Source organism: Ahaetulla prasina, chromosome 1 (genome assembly GCF_028640845.1).
Source record: "Ahaetulla prasina isolate Xishuangbanna chromosome 1, ASM2864084v1, whole genome shotgun sequence".
Taxonomy (NCBI): Eukaryota; Metazoa; Chordata; class Lepidosauria; order Squamata; family Colubridae; genus Ahaetulla; species Ahaetulla prasina.
The window spans coordinates 117,460,602-117,475,787 of record NC_080539.1 but is presented as its reverse complement, the minus strand read 5'-3'; the positions used below and the strand labels follow the sequence as shown (position 1 = coordinate 117,475,787).

At 36.8% G+C, this 15,186-nt stretch overlaps 1 protein-coding gene across 1 annotated transcript in view; it reads right to left on the bottom strand.

Annotated features, from left to right (window-relative positions):
- Positions 1-959: 959 nt before the first annotated feature.
- Positions 960-15,186, bottom strand: part of SLC22A16 (solute carrier family 22 member 16) — a 34,942-nt gene continuing 20,715 nt past the window's right edge. Inside the window, exons 2-8 of the mRNA XM_058174022.1 lie at positions 14,000-14,476; positions 10,331-10,448; positions 8,980-9,526; positions 5,132-5,259; positions 4,307-4,416; positions 4,069-4,168; positions 960-2,558 (exon numbers count right to left, since the gene is read on the bottom strand). Of these exons, the coding sequence (XP_058030005.1) occupies positions 2,343-2,558; positions 4,069-4,168; positions 4,307-4,416; positions 5,132-5,259; positions 8,980-9,526; positions 10,331-10,448; positions 14,000-14,476 (1,696 nt within the window). The 3' untranslated portion in view covers positions 960-2,342. The remainder of the gene's footprint in view (positions 2,559-4,068; positions 4,169-4,306; positions 4,417-5,131; positions 5,260-8,979; positions 9,527-10,330; positions 10,449-13,999; positions 14,477-15,186) is intronic.

Here is a 15,186-nt window from a genome sequence, read left to right as displayed (position 1 = left end):
AATGCAGCTGCGCGGGTGATAGAGGGAGCCCCTCGTGGCTCCCATGTTACACCTATCCTGCACAGACTTCACTGGCTACCTGTGGCCTTCCGGGTGCGCTTCAAGGTTTTGGTTACTATCTTTAAAGCGCTCCATGGCATAGGGCCGGGTTACTTACGGGACCGCCTACTGCCACCAATTGCCTCCCACCGACCCGTTCGCTCTCACAGAGAGGGACTCCTTAGGGTGCCGTCTGCCAGGCAGTACCGACTGGCGACACCCAGAGGAAGGGCTTTCTCTGTGGGGGCTCCCACCCCCTGGAACGAGCTTCCCCCAGGGCTGCGCCAACTTCCCAACCTCCGAACCTTCCGCCGCGAGCTTAAGACACATCTATTTATTTGCGCAGGGCTAGCCTAGGGTTTTTAGTTTTAAAATTAGTTTTAATGGGGTTTTATACTATTTTAATGATATTTTAATTTCGGCCTAATTAATAAGTTTTTTAATTGTTGTTTTATTTGTATTATTCTTATGTTTTTATTTGGCTGTACACCGCCCTGAGTCCTTCGGGAGATAGGGCGGTATAAAAATTCAACTAAATAAATAAATAAAATAAATAAGTAACTTTTCCCCATTTTATGACCTTTCCAGAGTTTTAAAGTGAATCACTGCGGTAGTTAACACAGTTGTTAAGTGGAATCTGGCTTCCCCATTGACTTTGTCAAAAAGTTGCAAAAGGTGATCACATGACCCCAAGACACGGGAACTGTCACATATATGCCAGCTGCCAAGCATCCAAATTTTGATCACGTGACCATAGGGATACTGCATTGGTCATAAATGTGAAAACCACTCATAAGTCACTTTTTTCAGTGCCGTTGTAACTTCAAATGGTCACAAGAAAAATGGTTGTAAGTCAAAGACTAGTTTTATACTATTGTCAGTGTACAACATATTATTACAAACTGGAGTAGATGCTGAACATAATGCACATACTTTTTATTATTAGAGTGTTTTAATGTATTGGTTTCATTAGACCTTTTAATGTTTCCTTCATGCACTTGTAATGGGAGCCTTGGGTTCCACACTGAAAGTGGGTTTGCTTTTTAAAGGCATGAAAACCCACACATACCTGTCTCCAGTTTCAAGTGCAGCAAACATGGACTCACACAAAAAAACAGGAGAGTTAGGGTAGGATAGAAAGTATTGACTCATTCTGGAGAAGTTGATGGAGAGTGGATAGCAGGAGAAAAAGTGCTGTTTTAAGGGCTGGTTTTACCCATTAGTCTCTTTTTCCCTTCCAGAAGGAATAAGATAATGAACTAAATTAGCAAAGCCCTGAAGAATCACTAAAGGGCTTTGCTCAGAATTAATATGATGTATCAGAATACATGCAATGGTCATGCAACATCAGTCACGGAACAAAGTAGAAGGGTCCTGATGGAGTACTTGGTGTCTAACCTCACAAAATTGGGGGCGGGGGGGAAGATTTCATTTCTGTATGCATATCTATGGAGATTCTCAGTCATCCAGATCCTGGTTGTTCCAAATATGCTGTTTAAAAGGAACTGGACTTTCTTGGTTTTTTTCCCTTTAATATATATCATTTTCCAGTTCTCTGATTTATTATATTATATTTCCATTTGTTCTTGGTTTTCTTGACAATCTCTGCATATTTTCTTCAAAACGTTCCTAAAATTTGCTGAGGTGTTCAATTTTGTAATAAGAATTGAAGCATGTATACATTTTCTAGACTGTGCAAGTTATTAGATATTTTCAAGAGTGTGACTTTTAACATAATCTGATTTCAGTTGTGTTCTTCCAATCATACTAAAACTACATTGATAAACAGTATTTTCTTCCATCTGCATAATGCTGATATCTAAGACAGGATCCATGAAAGTTATAGAATGCCTATTTCTTTTCCTTAACTGAAGACATTGCTAAGTAAAGAAACATAATCATAGAAAATGCAACTGTATCTTCCATATACAGAGAAATCACTGTAACACAAGGTGAGTGTTCCTGCACTGCCATACTTCTTCCTGAAATCATCAGTTTTTACTTTGTGTCTTCTGGTGCTGGTTGTTGCTGATATAAGGAATTCTGATATAGGTTTTCAAAATAAGCAGGCAGAAAAAGCAACAGAAACTCTGAAAGAGAACCTTTTCTGTGTGTGACTCTCAAAAATTATAATTCACATTACTCCAGTTGCTAACTAGTTGATTCTGAACAAGGAACAAGTTTGTATGTCTCCCTTCTTGAGAAAGCAGGAAAATGTTCCATTTACATGGCACCATGCACTGTCTGTTAGGATGTTGCAGATAAAATTACACAAGCTGGCTAAAACCAAAAAGATGATTTTATCAATCAGTGCCACGTGCTCCTTGGTTTAGCATTTCCATTTTCTCCAGTGTTCCATCACTCTGTGCTGGAAGAGATTTTTCTGAATGACTTTTTTTGGTGACCTGGTCATCTAGCTCTGCAGCTTCGGCCCATGTGTTTGTCAATGGTTTTCCAAGTGTTTCTGGCAGCATCAGTGTTAACACACCACTCAAGAAGGCCATGATTCCAACAATCAACTAAAAGAAAGAAAATGACATTCAAATGAGGATATTAGCTTGAAAGAGATAATGCAATAGAATACTATATCACTGAAATGCACGCATTGCTGCCACTATATATTCAGAACACTGATATCTAGAATCTCATTAACAATTCTAGGTGGCTTTCATACAGGTAGTCCTTGATGTACGACCAGAATTGGGACCATAATTTCCATTGCTAAGCAAAGCAAGTTAAATGAATCTTCCCCGATTTTGCAACCTTTTTTTGCCACAATTGTTAAGTGAATCACTGCATTTGTAAATCATGTGGTCACATTAAGTGAATCTGGCTGCCCCGATTGACTTCGCATGACAAAACTGGTTGGAAGGTCATAATGGAGATCACATGATTCTGGGATGCTGCAAACATCATAAATACATGCCAGTTGCCAAGTGCCCAAATTTTGATCATGTGATCAACAAAATCCTACAAAGGTAGTAAGTGTGAGGCCCATTAACTTTTTTCAGTGCCATTGTAACTTTGGACAGTTGGTCAACAAATAGTTATAAGTCTATCTGTTTATGTCCAATACAAACTATTAAAGCACAGCTGAAGAAACTTTTGAACTTTTTTTTAAAAAAATCTAAAATTTTTGGCTAAAAGGAAGTATTTTAATCTGCTCTTAAACCACCACAAAGAACCACCTCACCTTCAATAGCAACGTCTAAATCCCAGTTTTCAGTTTCAAGCTTTTTAATGTTCTTCCTACATTGCTTTATTTATTTGGGATTTTTATGACCCTAGAAACAGTTGTTTAAAAATATTATCATAATGTAGTGTTTTCAAATTGTTCATATTGTGTTTCAGTAAAATAGCAATAATTATACCAATTTAATCATAAGTCAGAACAGCAAAAACTGATTAGCAATGTTAAAATAAATTACCAAATGAGGGGCAGCTAATCAAGGGAAGATAAAGAGTTAAATTTCCAGCAAAAACTCATCATGCTAGAGGCTTGCCTAATCTCTGTTAAAGTTAATTCTACAAGTGGGGACTGTTACCTTTGTCCTATGGCTGAAAGCACACCAGTATAATCCATGTTATAATCAGTAATGCAGTCTCCCCTCAGTGCAAAGATATGAGGGGCCTATACAATAGCAATATTTTTCAAACTTGTCAACTCTAAGATGCATGGACTTCAACTCCCAGAATTCTCCAGCCAGCCAGGAGACTTGAAGTCCACACAATTTAAAGTTGCCAAGTTTGAAAATGTCTGCTGTAATGCTAAATATACCCAAACACTAAATCTTCAAATCACATCTATAGTGGAATTGCATGTCTAACCATTGTACTATATCCTAGCTAGAATTATCCCTCTAAAAATAAAGGCTAGGGCAGACAAAATAGTGAGAGAAAAAAGTACATATTAGCACAGCTTCACGTGAAGGATAAATCAATTTAGCAGCTGGTAGTTCTCAGACCCAGACTTCTAAAAAAAATTGTTGTTCATTTTAGTTGGATGCTACTCTTAGGTACGGCACCTACCTGTGGGAAGAAGATCCAAACACTTGACAGATAGACACAGAAAGGTGCAACCACACTCCCAGCTCGGCACATCATGCTCCCACTTCCAACAGCAAGGGACCTACAATACCAAAAATGGTACTGTTCACTTGAATTGAAATTACGTGGCTACTGTTGCAACAGAAAATATTTTCCATAAAGTACTAAAGTGATATATTAATATTGTGAACACTAGCTGTAAAGAGGGGAAAAAACTCACCGTACAATGGTTGGGTACAGTTCTGCTGTATACAAGTAGATAAGGCCAAATGCAATTCCTATTGCAAATTTTCCAGCCATGTTTGCTAATATACTCAGAGTATTGAACTCCTATTAAGAAGAAAGACAATTGTAAAGCATGTGGAGAGAGAACTCACATTTAGTTTTATCCTTGTGTACCATAATTCATGTAAGATTTCTAAACATAAAGAATCCATGTTGTTCATCCAATTCACAACTAACAAAAGTCAGGCTTCCTTTATTCAATTCCAGTTTTCTATATATAAACCCCATATTTTGGAAATCATTATCTCCAGAAATCTGTAAAGTCTTCTTCCCCTTCTTTTTAGAAGAAATCATTAAAGACAATTTTATTTGACCAAATTCCCAACCCTAAATAAGATTTATTAGTGATTATCCTGGGAGAATGTTGAATTATTTTTTTATTCTTTTATATAATTATTTTGTTCTATTATAATGTCTACAATTTTGACTTGTAAACCCACCCAGAGTCTTTTGAACAATATAAGCTAGCAAAACTGTAAAATACAGTAATAAAAGCCATCATCATAACCCATCAGCCATTATAAGAACGATATGCAACAAGTTTATCAATTCAACTGCTCTTGCAAGATTTTGCAATTTCATTTTTTAAGATCCCTGTAAACAGGTTCATAGGAACATTACATTGACAAAGGAATGTTAATTCACTGCAAGTCACAGAGTGGCAAGGGGATATTTTGGCTCAATATGGGAAACCAAATAAAGCATTGCAAATTAAATACATCAAATAGGATCCAATAAGATCTTGGTATGAGTCATTCACCTGAGGTATGAGCATCACTATCCCACAGATCACTGCACTCATGATGAGGAATGGGATCAGGGTGTTCCTTCGCCCTATTTTGTCCATTCCCAAGCAGGCAATGACATATGCTGGAAGCTCCACAGCACCTGCCATTAGAAAATTAAGTGTTTTTTAGAAAATTCTTAAGAGCGTAAAAACACAACAGCATTAATATTTCCCTGCAGTTTTTCTGTTTCCAATAAATAGCTCTTTTTCATTCAATTGTCCTGGTAACATGCAGTGCATAATGTTTTTGTACAGTTAATTTTTCTCATTTTGATGTCAGAGGAAGAATGTAAGAACCTGAGAATTCACGCAAAACATCCCCACCACTCAACTGCCCATGTATGCAGAAACTGAGAAATGAAGGTTGCATATTAGAAATTCTGAATTATTATTAAATGAATTCACATGTGAGGGGCAAGATCAGCCAATTAAAATTAGCCAGCAATAGCCAGATATCTTAAGTGGGGAAACAAGATATGGAAAACAACACTGGACAGTCAGAACATAAATATATAAGTTCAGTCAGTGCTTGCAGGAGAGAGCTCTGGAAAAGGAGGAGATAGTCATCTTGCTTAAAAGCCACAATTGGCACCTTTCAAAGGAGAATAAGTTCAATACTTACTTTTCTAATCATATTCAGGTATTTTTTGTTAACTACTTTACAGCTATTAAGAACTTTTGGATCCACACATTTTACAGCACTAGGTGACTTTCAATTAAACCCTTAGCAAAAAACAGATTTACAGTAGTGGCCAAAATTGTGGGAACCTTTTGCGAAAAGTGTATTTGCTAAAACTAGCTAATAACACCACTTTTTTTTGGAGCAATACCATAAAATTATATATCAATGGAAAGATAATTTAATCAAGAATCTAATGCAAGAACTTTTATGAAGGATTTGCTATTAGAATAGTGGTTACAGTATAAAAAAAAGTGAAACACGTAGAAAAAATGAGATATACAAAAATTATCACCATAGAATAACCGCGATATACAAAAATTATCACGTTAGTTAATAATAGTTGGGTAAACTTTAGCATGAATTACGGCCTTACAATGTCTTCCCATGGAGTGAACCAAGACTTTTAGTTGTGCAGCTGTTACAATGTGAAATCAAGATTGAAGGATTGCTTCTATTAACTGGATTTTATTGCTGGGTCGCTTCTGACTAACAAGTTTCTTTAGTTGGCGCCATAGATTTTCAATTGGGTTAAGGTCTGGGCTATTCCCAGGCCATTCCAGCAGTGGAATTTGATTATCTTGAAACTCCCAAAAAAAAAAGTGGTGTTATTAGCCATCAAACCTCAAAAATATTTTTCCCAAAGTTTCTACAATTTTGGCCACTACTGTAACTACAAGAACTTATAAAATATTTTTTGGGAAAAAAACAGCAAAAGAGTGATTAAAACTTTGATTTTAGAAATTTATAAATATACTAAGGTTCCAGATAAATTTGAAATAAGATTTTGGAATTAATAAAAAATCCTTCCTGTGGAACAATAGTTTTGCTTTGATTTTTTTTAAAGATAAGATTTTAAAAATTGGAAACTAGAAGGATCTAAAGATTATAATTAAAAGAGAAGAATGCTCAAACTCAACTCACAATTACAGAATGACGCAAAATATTTTAATGGTTGTCATGAAATATTTTAACATAGAACATATTGAAGGATATTTTTGAACAATGGTCCCAGAAGTTAATTTTAAGAGTATCTGCATTCTAGTAATAGATTGTGGTTAAAAGGTCTTATGGAAGAGGAACAAGTTTTATCTGACAAAATCAAAACTGAGTTGAAAATGGATTTTAAAATGACAGCAAGAATGATACGGAAAATGATGTTACACTGGACATGCATTTCTTAACAATTAAATACAAATAACAAACCAAGAGAATGGCCTGGATAATTTTCCTATATTGAATTTACAAAAGAGGCTTGTTAAAGTTTTGAAGAATTTTGTGAGACAGGACAAAGAAAAGATGAAAGAAATCAAGTCCTACAACATTATAAAGATCAAGATTTTTTAAAAATAAAAGGAATATAAAATTGATTTTTATGGTTTTCATTTTCAAATTTATGTGGCCTCCCACCTCATAAAAATAGTGTTTCTGATTGGCATAGAACAAGATTAAATAAAAATGTCAAATATTATTACTTTAAAAACTTTAAAAAAAACACAAAGCTAAGAAAGAACAGCAGATGTTAATAGCATTGGGGCCACCTCACTATCTTACTGGTCCTCTGGGTCCCCACGCCTGATGGCATTTCAAGGATTTTAAAAAATCAAGGGGATGGAGCCAGTTTTGCTTCAGGGGGGAAGATGTTCCATGAACTGCCAGGGCAGAGAAGGCCCATCCCCCTAGGACCTGCCAAATGTTGCTCCCTAGCTGACGGTATCCATAGTATGACTCTCCTGCCAGATCGGATGGGATGGGCAGATGTAATTGGGGAGAGACAGCATTCACACCTGAAACCCAGCTGTGCCTATCTCAAAAAGAGTCACACTCCCCCTTTCAGACCTAGCCTGGGAGATTATGACTCATTTTAAAAATAGCAGAGATAGAAAAAAAAAGAGATTGTGTGTGAAGCAGATAGATAAACAAAGCACAAGCTGAGGAGGGAGGAGGAGAAGTAGGTGATAAGAAAGCACATGTGTGAGAGATGCCGCTGGGAATTTTTTGGCTATGTGTCTCTCCTTGCAGGTGTGTACAACAGCTGGGTAGGTGGTGTCCTTCACATGACAGGTACAAAATATCTGGGGTTGGGCTGATCCAGCGGCAGCAGGAACCACCCACAAAAAATGTGGGGGGGGGGGAAACAAGGGAAGGAAAAAGTTTCATTATTTTTAGTTTAAGAACTGTTAACACATATATGCAGACCAACATATGAAACAAACATCATAATTTTGTAACTTTTGTCTTGAATGGGCAAGAGATCCCCAAAGACTGAAAAATATTTCAAGGGTTCCTTCAGGCTGAAAAGATTGGGAAAGGATGGTTCATAAACAAGAGGTAGGTTATAGGAAGAGGAGATGGTTTGGTCAATTTTAGGAGGTAGTAAGTTACTAAAATTGTTTATACTTGTGATGACAGGGGAAATCACTTTTTTATACATTTCTTTTTCTTTACTATAGTCTTATTTTTCTTTCTATTCTACTTTTCTTTCTTTATTGTACTTCTATTTTTTAAAAAAACCTTTGTGTTAGTTTTTACTGTTGTAGTTATATTTTTTAATAAAATTACTATTAAAAACTACTTGCAGGAGAATATGTTATGTTATGTTATGTTATGTTATGTTATGTTATGTTATGTTATGTTATGCTATGCTATGCTATGCTATGCTATGCTATGCTATGCTATGCTATGCTATGCTATGCTATGCTATGCTATGCTATGCTATGCTATGCATGTTCAGAGATATTTAGTTGCATTACTTTTCAGTAAACAAATGGAGAGAATTTCTTGCTTACTGTACTTCTCCCTACACTGCCAAATGTAAAAGGGATAAAGTCTTAATGAAAACCAAATCTTTACGAGGAACTCTTAAGTTCTTAATAAGAGGACCAGGCTACCCCTTCCAACCTTCTTCTAGTGACCCCAGTCCTGCTTGAAATTTTTACTCATTACAATTATTTGTATTCCATGAACCACATGGTTACACAATTACCTGGCTAACCCATTTGTATAAAGTTACAGTTTACGGAATGGCTACCATTCTAGCATGGATCTAAGCTTGGAAATAACCAGCAACAGCGATAATCCCTGGACATGTACTGTTGTATTTCTGTTCCAAGTGCAATAAGTTACATCAAGCAATATTTACCTATGAGAAACAGATTTAAAAATTCATTGCCTCCAAAGTTCACAGAACTGAGGGAGAATACATAATATCCTAAACTTCCAGTGAACCAAATCAGCCAGACTGTAATGGTCCTTCTTGCAATGTGCCAGTTATGGAACAGATCTAAGACGTTGTGCTTCTTCATGGAAGAACTGTCATGATCCCCCATTCTGCTATTGACAAGATCATCTTGCATCGGGCACAGTTCAGCAATTTTACAAGGAGTGCTTACTTTATTCCATCTTGCCATTATATTAATTAATTTTTGTGCTTCTTCGTATCTTTTCTCTGTGAGCAGCCAGAAAAGGGTCTCTGGGAGCATCCAGCAGCACAAGACAAATGGGAGAGTTGCTACAGAAAGGCAGATCTGACAGACCCACCAGGTCCGTGCCAAGTAGCCCACAAGAGCCACTACCATGATTCCCACAGCAAAGAAAGCATGGATGTGCATGGATGCCCAGGTGCGGGCTTTGATGCCCGTGTATTCAGTCACATAAACAAACACTACCACCAAGTAGCCACTTGAAACCTAGGAGGGGAAAAAAGACAGATGAAAGAAAATGGCTTCAGTCTAGTCTCCCTCTAAGATTCTTTTGTAATTAAAAAAAATGATGGCCAGGGATGGTACATGCTCGAAACAGGAAAAATGGTGCTACAATAATGAATGGAGCAATAATAGTGAGCGGCACAATACTGTGAGAAGTGAAATGGGTGGTATCTAAATTAAATAAATACTGGAAACTAATGTGGACACAATCCAGCCAAAGGATGCCTGGGTGGCAAGATATAACAGCATGGACCTGGGGCTGGGAAACGTGGTCCAGATTCAGACCAGATGGTCATGAAATTTATCAGGTGATCTTTGTCCAATCGGTTTCTCAGCACACAGCTTTCCCCAGAGAAAAGAAGTTGGGAAAAATGATTTACACATAGGGCAGCCCACATGCATGTCCCTGAATTCTTGCACAATACAAGAATATATAAAATAGGGGGGAAATTGCCATCTAAGATTCCTCATTTAGGAGAAGAGAAGTCAAAAGAAATTAACCACTTCGCCCTTAACTCTGGCTGGATTGAGGCCATGTCCGTATTATAGCATTTAAATTATGCTGTCCATTTTTTTTTTGAAGGAAAGTGCTTGAAATGTGATCTTTATTCCATTTATTGCATTTTATCTTAATAGGATTAGATCCATAATAAACCAGGTTTTTTTAACTCTAAACACTTTTAACGTGGTTGGGAAAAGCAGCAATTTGTACTTTATGAAACATCAGTTTAAATAAAAAGTAACACAAATATTTTCATTTGAAAGAAGATAAGCTCATACTCTTACCATTGCAAGAAGGAAACGGACAATCACAAAACTGTTGTAGTTAAATGTGAATGCCACAGCAATGCCAAATATAAACTGTCCAGTGCTTGTGATCCACAGGATGTACCGTCTCCCCACTCTGTAAATAACAACTGTAATAATAAATATTGCAGACACTACATTGGACAAACAGGCACCTGAACTAACAAGAAAAAAGGACATCCCACCAACCCTGTATTCACTATCAAATCTCTCTACAATCTTCAGAAATGTTATCTTGGCTTCCAACAAATTACAACAGTATGTGAGCAATAGCAATAGCACTTAGATTTATATACCCCTTCATAGTGTTTTACAGCCATCTCTAAGCAGTTTACAGAGTCAGCACATTGCCCCCAACAATATACTGCTGCGTGCTGCAACAATGCGAATAGCAAAATAACTGTTTATTTCATATAGTTCAACAAACTTTGAAAAGGTTGTCTTATTTTCTATAGAAAAGTGGGGGAGGAAGCAAGGGAAAGAAAAAAACAGAAAAATCCCCATCAACCTAAAATATCTCATTAAATTGCTGTAATAATGGACACTATCGGTAGTTGCACATATTTAGGGCCAGTTACCAAGTCAGCTTAACAAAGAAACAATTCATATTAAATGCACAACTTACTACTTGAAAGAAAAAAAACTTGGAAGAACAAAAAATAAGAACCATATTTAACCAAAAATGAATTAAAGACAATCCCCCAAAAAACAAAGAATATGTAAAAAAAAGTCCTCTCTCTGTCTCCCTCCCTCCCTCCCTCCTTTTCTCTCTCTCTCTCTCTCTGTCTCCCCATCTCTGTCTTAATCTTAAAGCATATAAACCTATACATATTCACCCACAGCCATTCTCAGCCCAATCCAGCTCACAGAGTTGTAGTTGTGGGGAAAACAGGAGGCAGGAGCAACAAGAATGGAAATAAAAACAGAGCAAGGGGTAGCTGTGCTAGAAGGAAAAAGAACGGATATAAAACTGGGAAAGGACTTAGACAGGGAAGGATATCAGAGCAAGAGAAGCCGTTTCCACATTCAGAAAGGGTTAAAATTAATTAGGCATGCAGCTCCTAAACTATCTAATCCCCCAATCATTTATACCTCAGCCCATTCCTTTGTTTTCAACACAATCTTCTGTTCTTTTCAGGAATGCAACAGCAACCCTTCCATTTAGAGGTAACTACAGAATTGCCAATATAATTTTTTCAACATCTAATGAAAAGATTATGGCAAGATCCTCCTTAGTGTCATATAAAGGTATTTATATTAATACGCTTAAATGATCACCCTCTTATCTATGACAAATCCTGCTTCATTAATGCTACCATAGAATATATTACAAATGTACTCAAAATGATATAAACTATGCTATGCTACACTGTGAAGTAACTCATGTGCAATATTTGGGTTGCACGCTTTAAAAATGTTAACACAAAATCCAACTGGTATTTTACCAGTTAATCTTAATGGAATTCCTATTACCATAATTTTTATTCAAGTAGAATATCAAATGTATGCTAAATATACACCCATTTCATCAAGGAATGAGGATTCTTTTCTTTGGTTAGAATGCTGGTCTACAGCCAGGAGATTTAAGTTCAGGTTTATTTCCACCCCAGACTGGAGACAAGTCCCTCCTTCAGCTCAACTTCTCCCACTGGTTTGTTGTGGAAAAATACTGGAGGAAAGAGTGCCTTAGGCTACTGTGGAGAAGATGCAGTACAAAAATAACAAATTAAAATAAACAACCAATGTATTATCTGGCCTTGTACTAATGAACACCAGAAAATTCTTACAGGCATGAAATCATCCCATAATAATAATAATGCTCTTTTTACAAGGAGCTGGTCTTACTTTTCCCATCGTATTTAACATAAATACATTCAGAAGATCCAGGTTCATTTTAAAGATTTCTCTACAAAGCTTACACTGAAACTTTTATTCCAATCCAGCAACAGCTTTTACTTGTAGAATCCCTTATATATAGTAATAAGCACAAACTGTGCGTATGTCTACATCTGCAGTAGACAATGTCTGGCATTCCAGATATCTGGTGTCACTATTGTCCATGTTTTCTAGGGGTGCCGAGAATGGTGCTTCAGCTGCATTTGGAGAACCACAAGTTGCCTTGTCCATTCTAGAGACTCTGTAAAATGTATGATTATAAGTCAATATTTCTACCCTGAACACATTTGACACTTACACGCCATGAGTATAAGTATTATCCGCAATGTTATTGTTGCTGCCAAAATTCTAAGCTTTCCATAGAGAGTCACTTTCTTATGTCGGAGAACTGATGGTGGTCCCTAGTCTGGTAATGAAACAACTACATGAAAAAAAAAATCAAAGCCAGAGAGCACCAAGAACCCAATAGAATGATGAACCTGATTTTGACATGCTCTCAAAATATTGCCTTGGGCAGAGCACCATAGCCTACAGGCTCATGGTTCTGCACATACATTTTCCTCTTGTCCTTGCATACCCCTGAAAAGACTTCTCTACTTTGTTTTTCCCTGATATCTTTGTTTAAAACTTACAGCAGGCACCATCCTTGTAGAGGCATGTGCTGCCCTGGCAGCAAATTTATATAGTGGGGAAAAAAGCTACCTCAGACCATAATGGTGTTGTATTTATTTTTTTGTGCCAGGAAGGTTTATGAACTTTTACCCAATGGAATCAAAATCCACTGCTGTGTTAAGCAACCTTAAGACAGTAGCAGGCCCTGGTGATATTTGCATGGCAGGACAAATATAGTCTGGGCTGTCCAGGTAATAAGTCAAGTTGACAGGGACATTAGATCATGTTATCTTGGTAGCAGCCATCTTCGACAGCATCTCAGCCATCTGAGTAGCCAGCTGTTATTTCCTCCCTCCTGTTGAAATCTTTATAGGCCTTGACTTGGAATATCTCAAAAGTTGGTGTGGCTTAGAAAGACTTGAGGGAAAGTGGTTCCTAAGAACACTGGAGCTCCAGGCTTCAAGCCAGATGCAAGTAAAGCTAAGCAGAATCAACATCTAGAAAAGTGTTTACTTTTCCTACAAAGGGTCAGAAATTGAATCCATATTTATTTATTTTTCTAAAAGTTATGCATGCCACTCTGTACTTTTTGCTGCAGTATGTATCAGCAGGGAAGAAATCCAACTGATAGCAGAGACAGATATGTTGGAAGGAAGGCACATCTCAGTTAGACCTTATTAGTAAAAAGAATTCATGCAGCTTTGTCTGACTTAAACCAGATCCCATTATTTATATTTGCAATCGTAGCAATTAGGAATTGAATAGCGTAATGGGAAACAATGCTGTTTTTGCACAAACAGTGCTAAATGGTTTAAATAAAACCCTAGGTACATGCAACTTTAGAGGTAAAAGTTTTCTTTACTTGCTACTTTAGATTAACTCAAATATGGAAGGTAAAGATGAGCAGCAAAATTCCTTAGAAGCTGAAGGCCAAAAGTCAGCAAAGACAAAATATGTCAGCAATAGAGAAAATGCTGCATTAGAAAGCTCCTGTACTGTGATTTGTATTATGTCAATTCACCTATCATTCCAGTATGCTCTGGAAAGTATAAAGGAGGACATTTTCCCAAGGTAAGTGAGCTCAAGAGCCATGAGATTCCTCAAGTCATCCAGCAATTTTTTGCAAACCCCATACTCTACCTGTCAGCAAGATCTCCAAAGATTACAGCTCCAATAAGGACTCCTAGCATAAATGTTGGCTGGGTTAATTTTGCAAGCCATTCCTGCTGACAGACCAAATCCCACTCGGTTACAATGGTACTCTGCCAATTGGTGTGATCGTAGATGTATCCATCAGTACAGTGAAAATCAGTCTTGTTGCCACTATATTCATAAGTAAATCCTGAGGCATTTTCTCGTTTAGACCTGCTGCATTGATTAAGCTCCCAAATGTCTCCATTTTCCAACTGGACCAAGATGTAGCTTTGTGTTGATGTCCACAGATTCCAGGCATCCTCTATGTTTGAATGAGATGAATTGTAAACGAGGACATGACTCACATTTCCGGCAACGTTACATACAAATTTTGGTGTTACAGCCAAGAAGACAGAAGACAGGTAATGGATGCCGCAAGAAATAGATTGGAACACAGAGGCAAAGTAAACCAACGCCTGGTATCTGCAAAGGAAGACAGAAAATTCACAATATTTACCATCTGTAAATTCCTTACTTCAGAAATAGTCCTATTTATTTTGCTACTAATATAATTTAGTGCAGGTTTTTAAGTACAGGATTAGTACTACGGAGTGTGGGTCAATATAACTAGTACATCATAGGAGCACACGGTAAAATTATATTGCCATTTTGTCAAATATTTTGAAAACAATTGACAGAAAAGTGATTGTTTTCCTGGATCCAAGTTCCAACCTAAAGTGCAAGCAGAAAGGCAGCAGGGAATATTTTCATAATATTTACACGAGGGACTGGAAAAATGCTTTTGCTGTAGATTTTTTAAAAAACTTCCAATTAGTTTTTATTGTCAAAAAATTTTGTCCAAATTTTTGCTTCCATAAAAAGAGTAAGGTTTAATAAAATGGACTATTTGCACAAACATTCAGTATGCCTTGTTTAAACCAAATGGATAAAAGTATAGAAAAAAGTAAATTAAAACAACTGGCATTCTGTACCCAAAGCATCTAACCGAAGCAAATATCAAATTTGACTATGACAAGATAGGCTAAACTCAACCTCACCCATTATCCACATACCAATTTAAACATTACTTTCCTTCTTTTCCATATGAAAATTTATTAGACCCCGCATCCCATAACTTGTAATATTGATCTTCCTCAGGCATCAAGAAAAGGTGGAGAAAGCCTCAATACTTA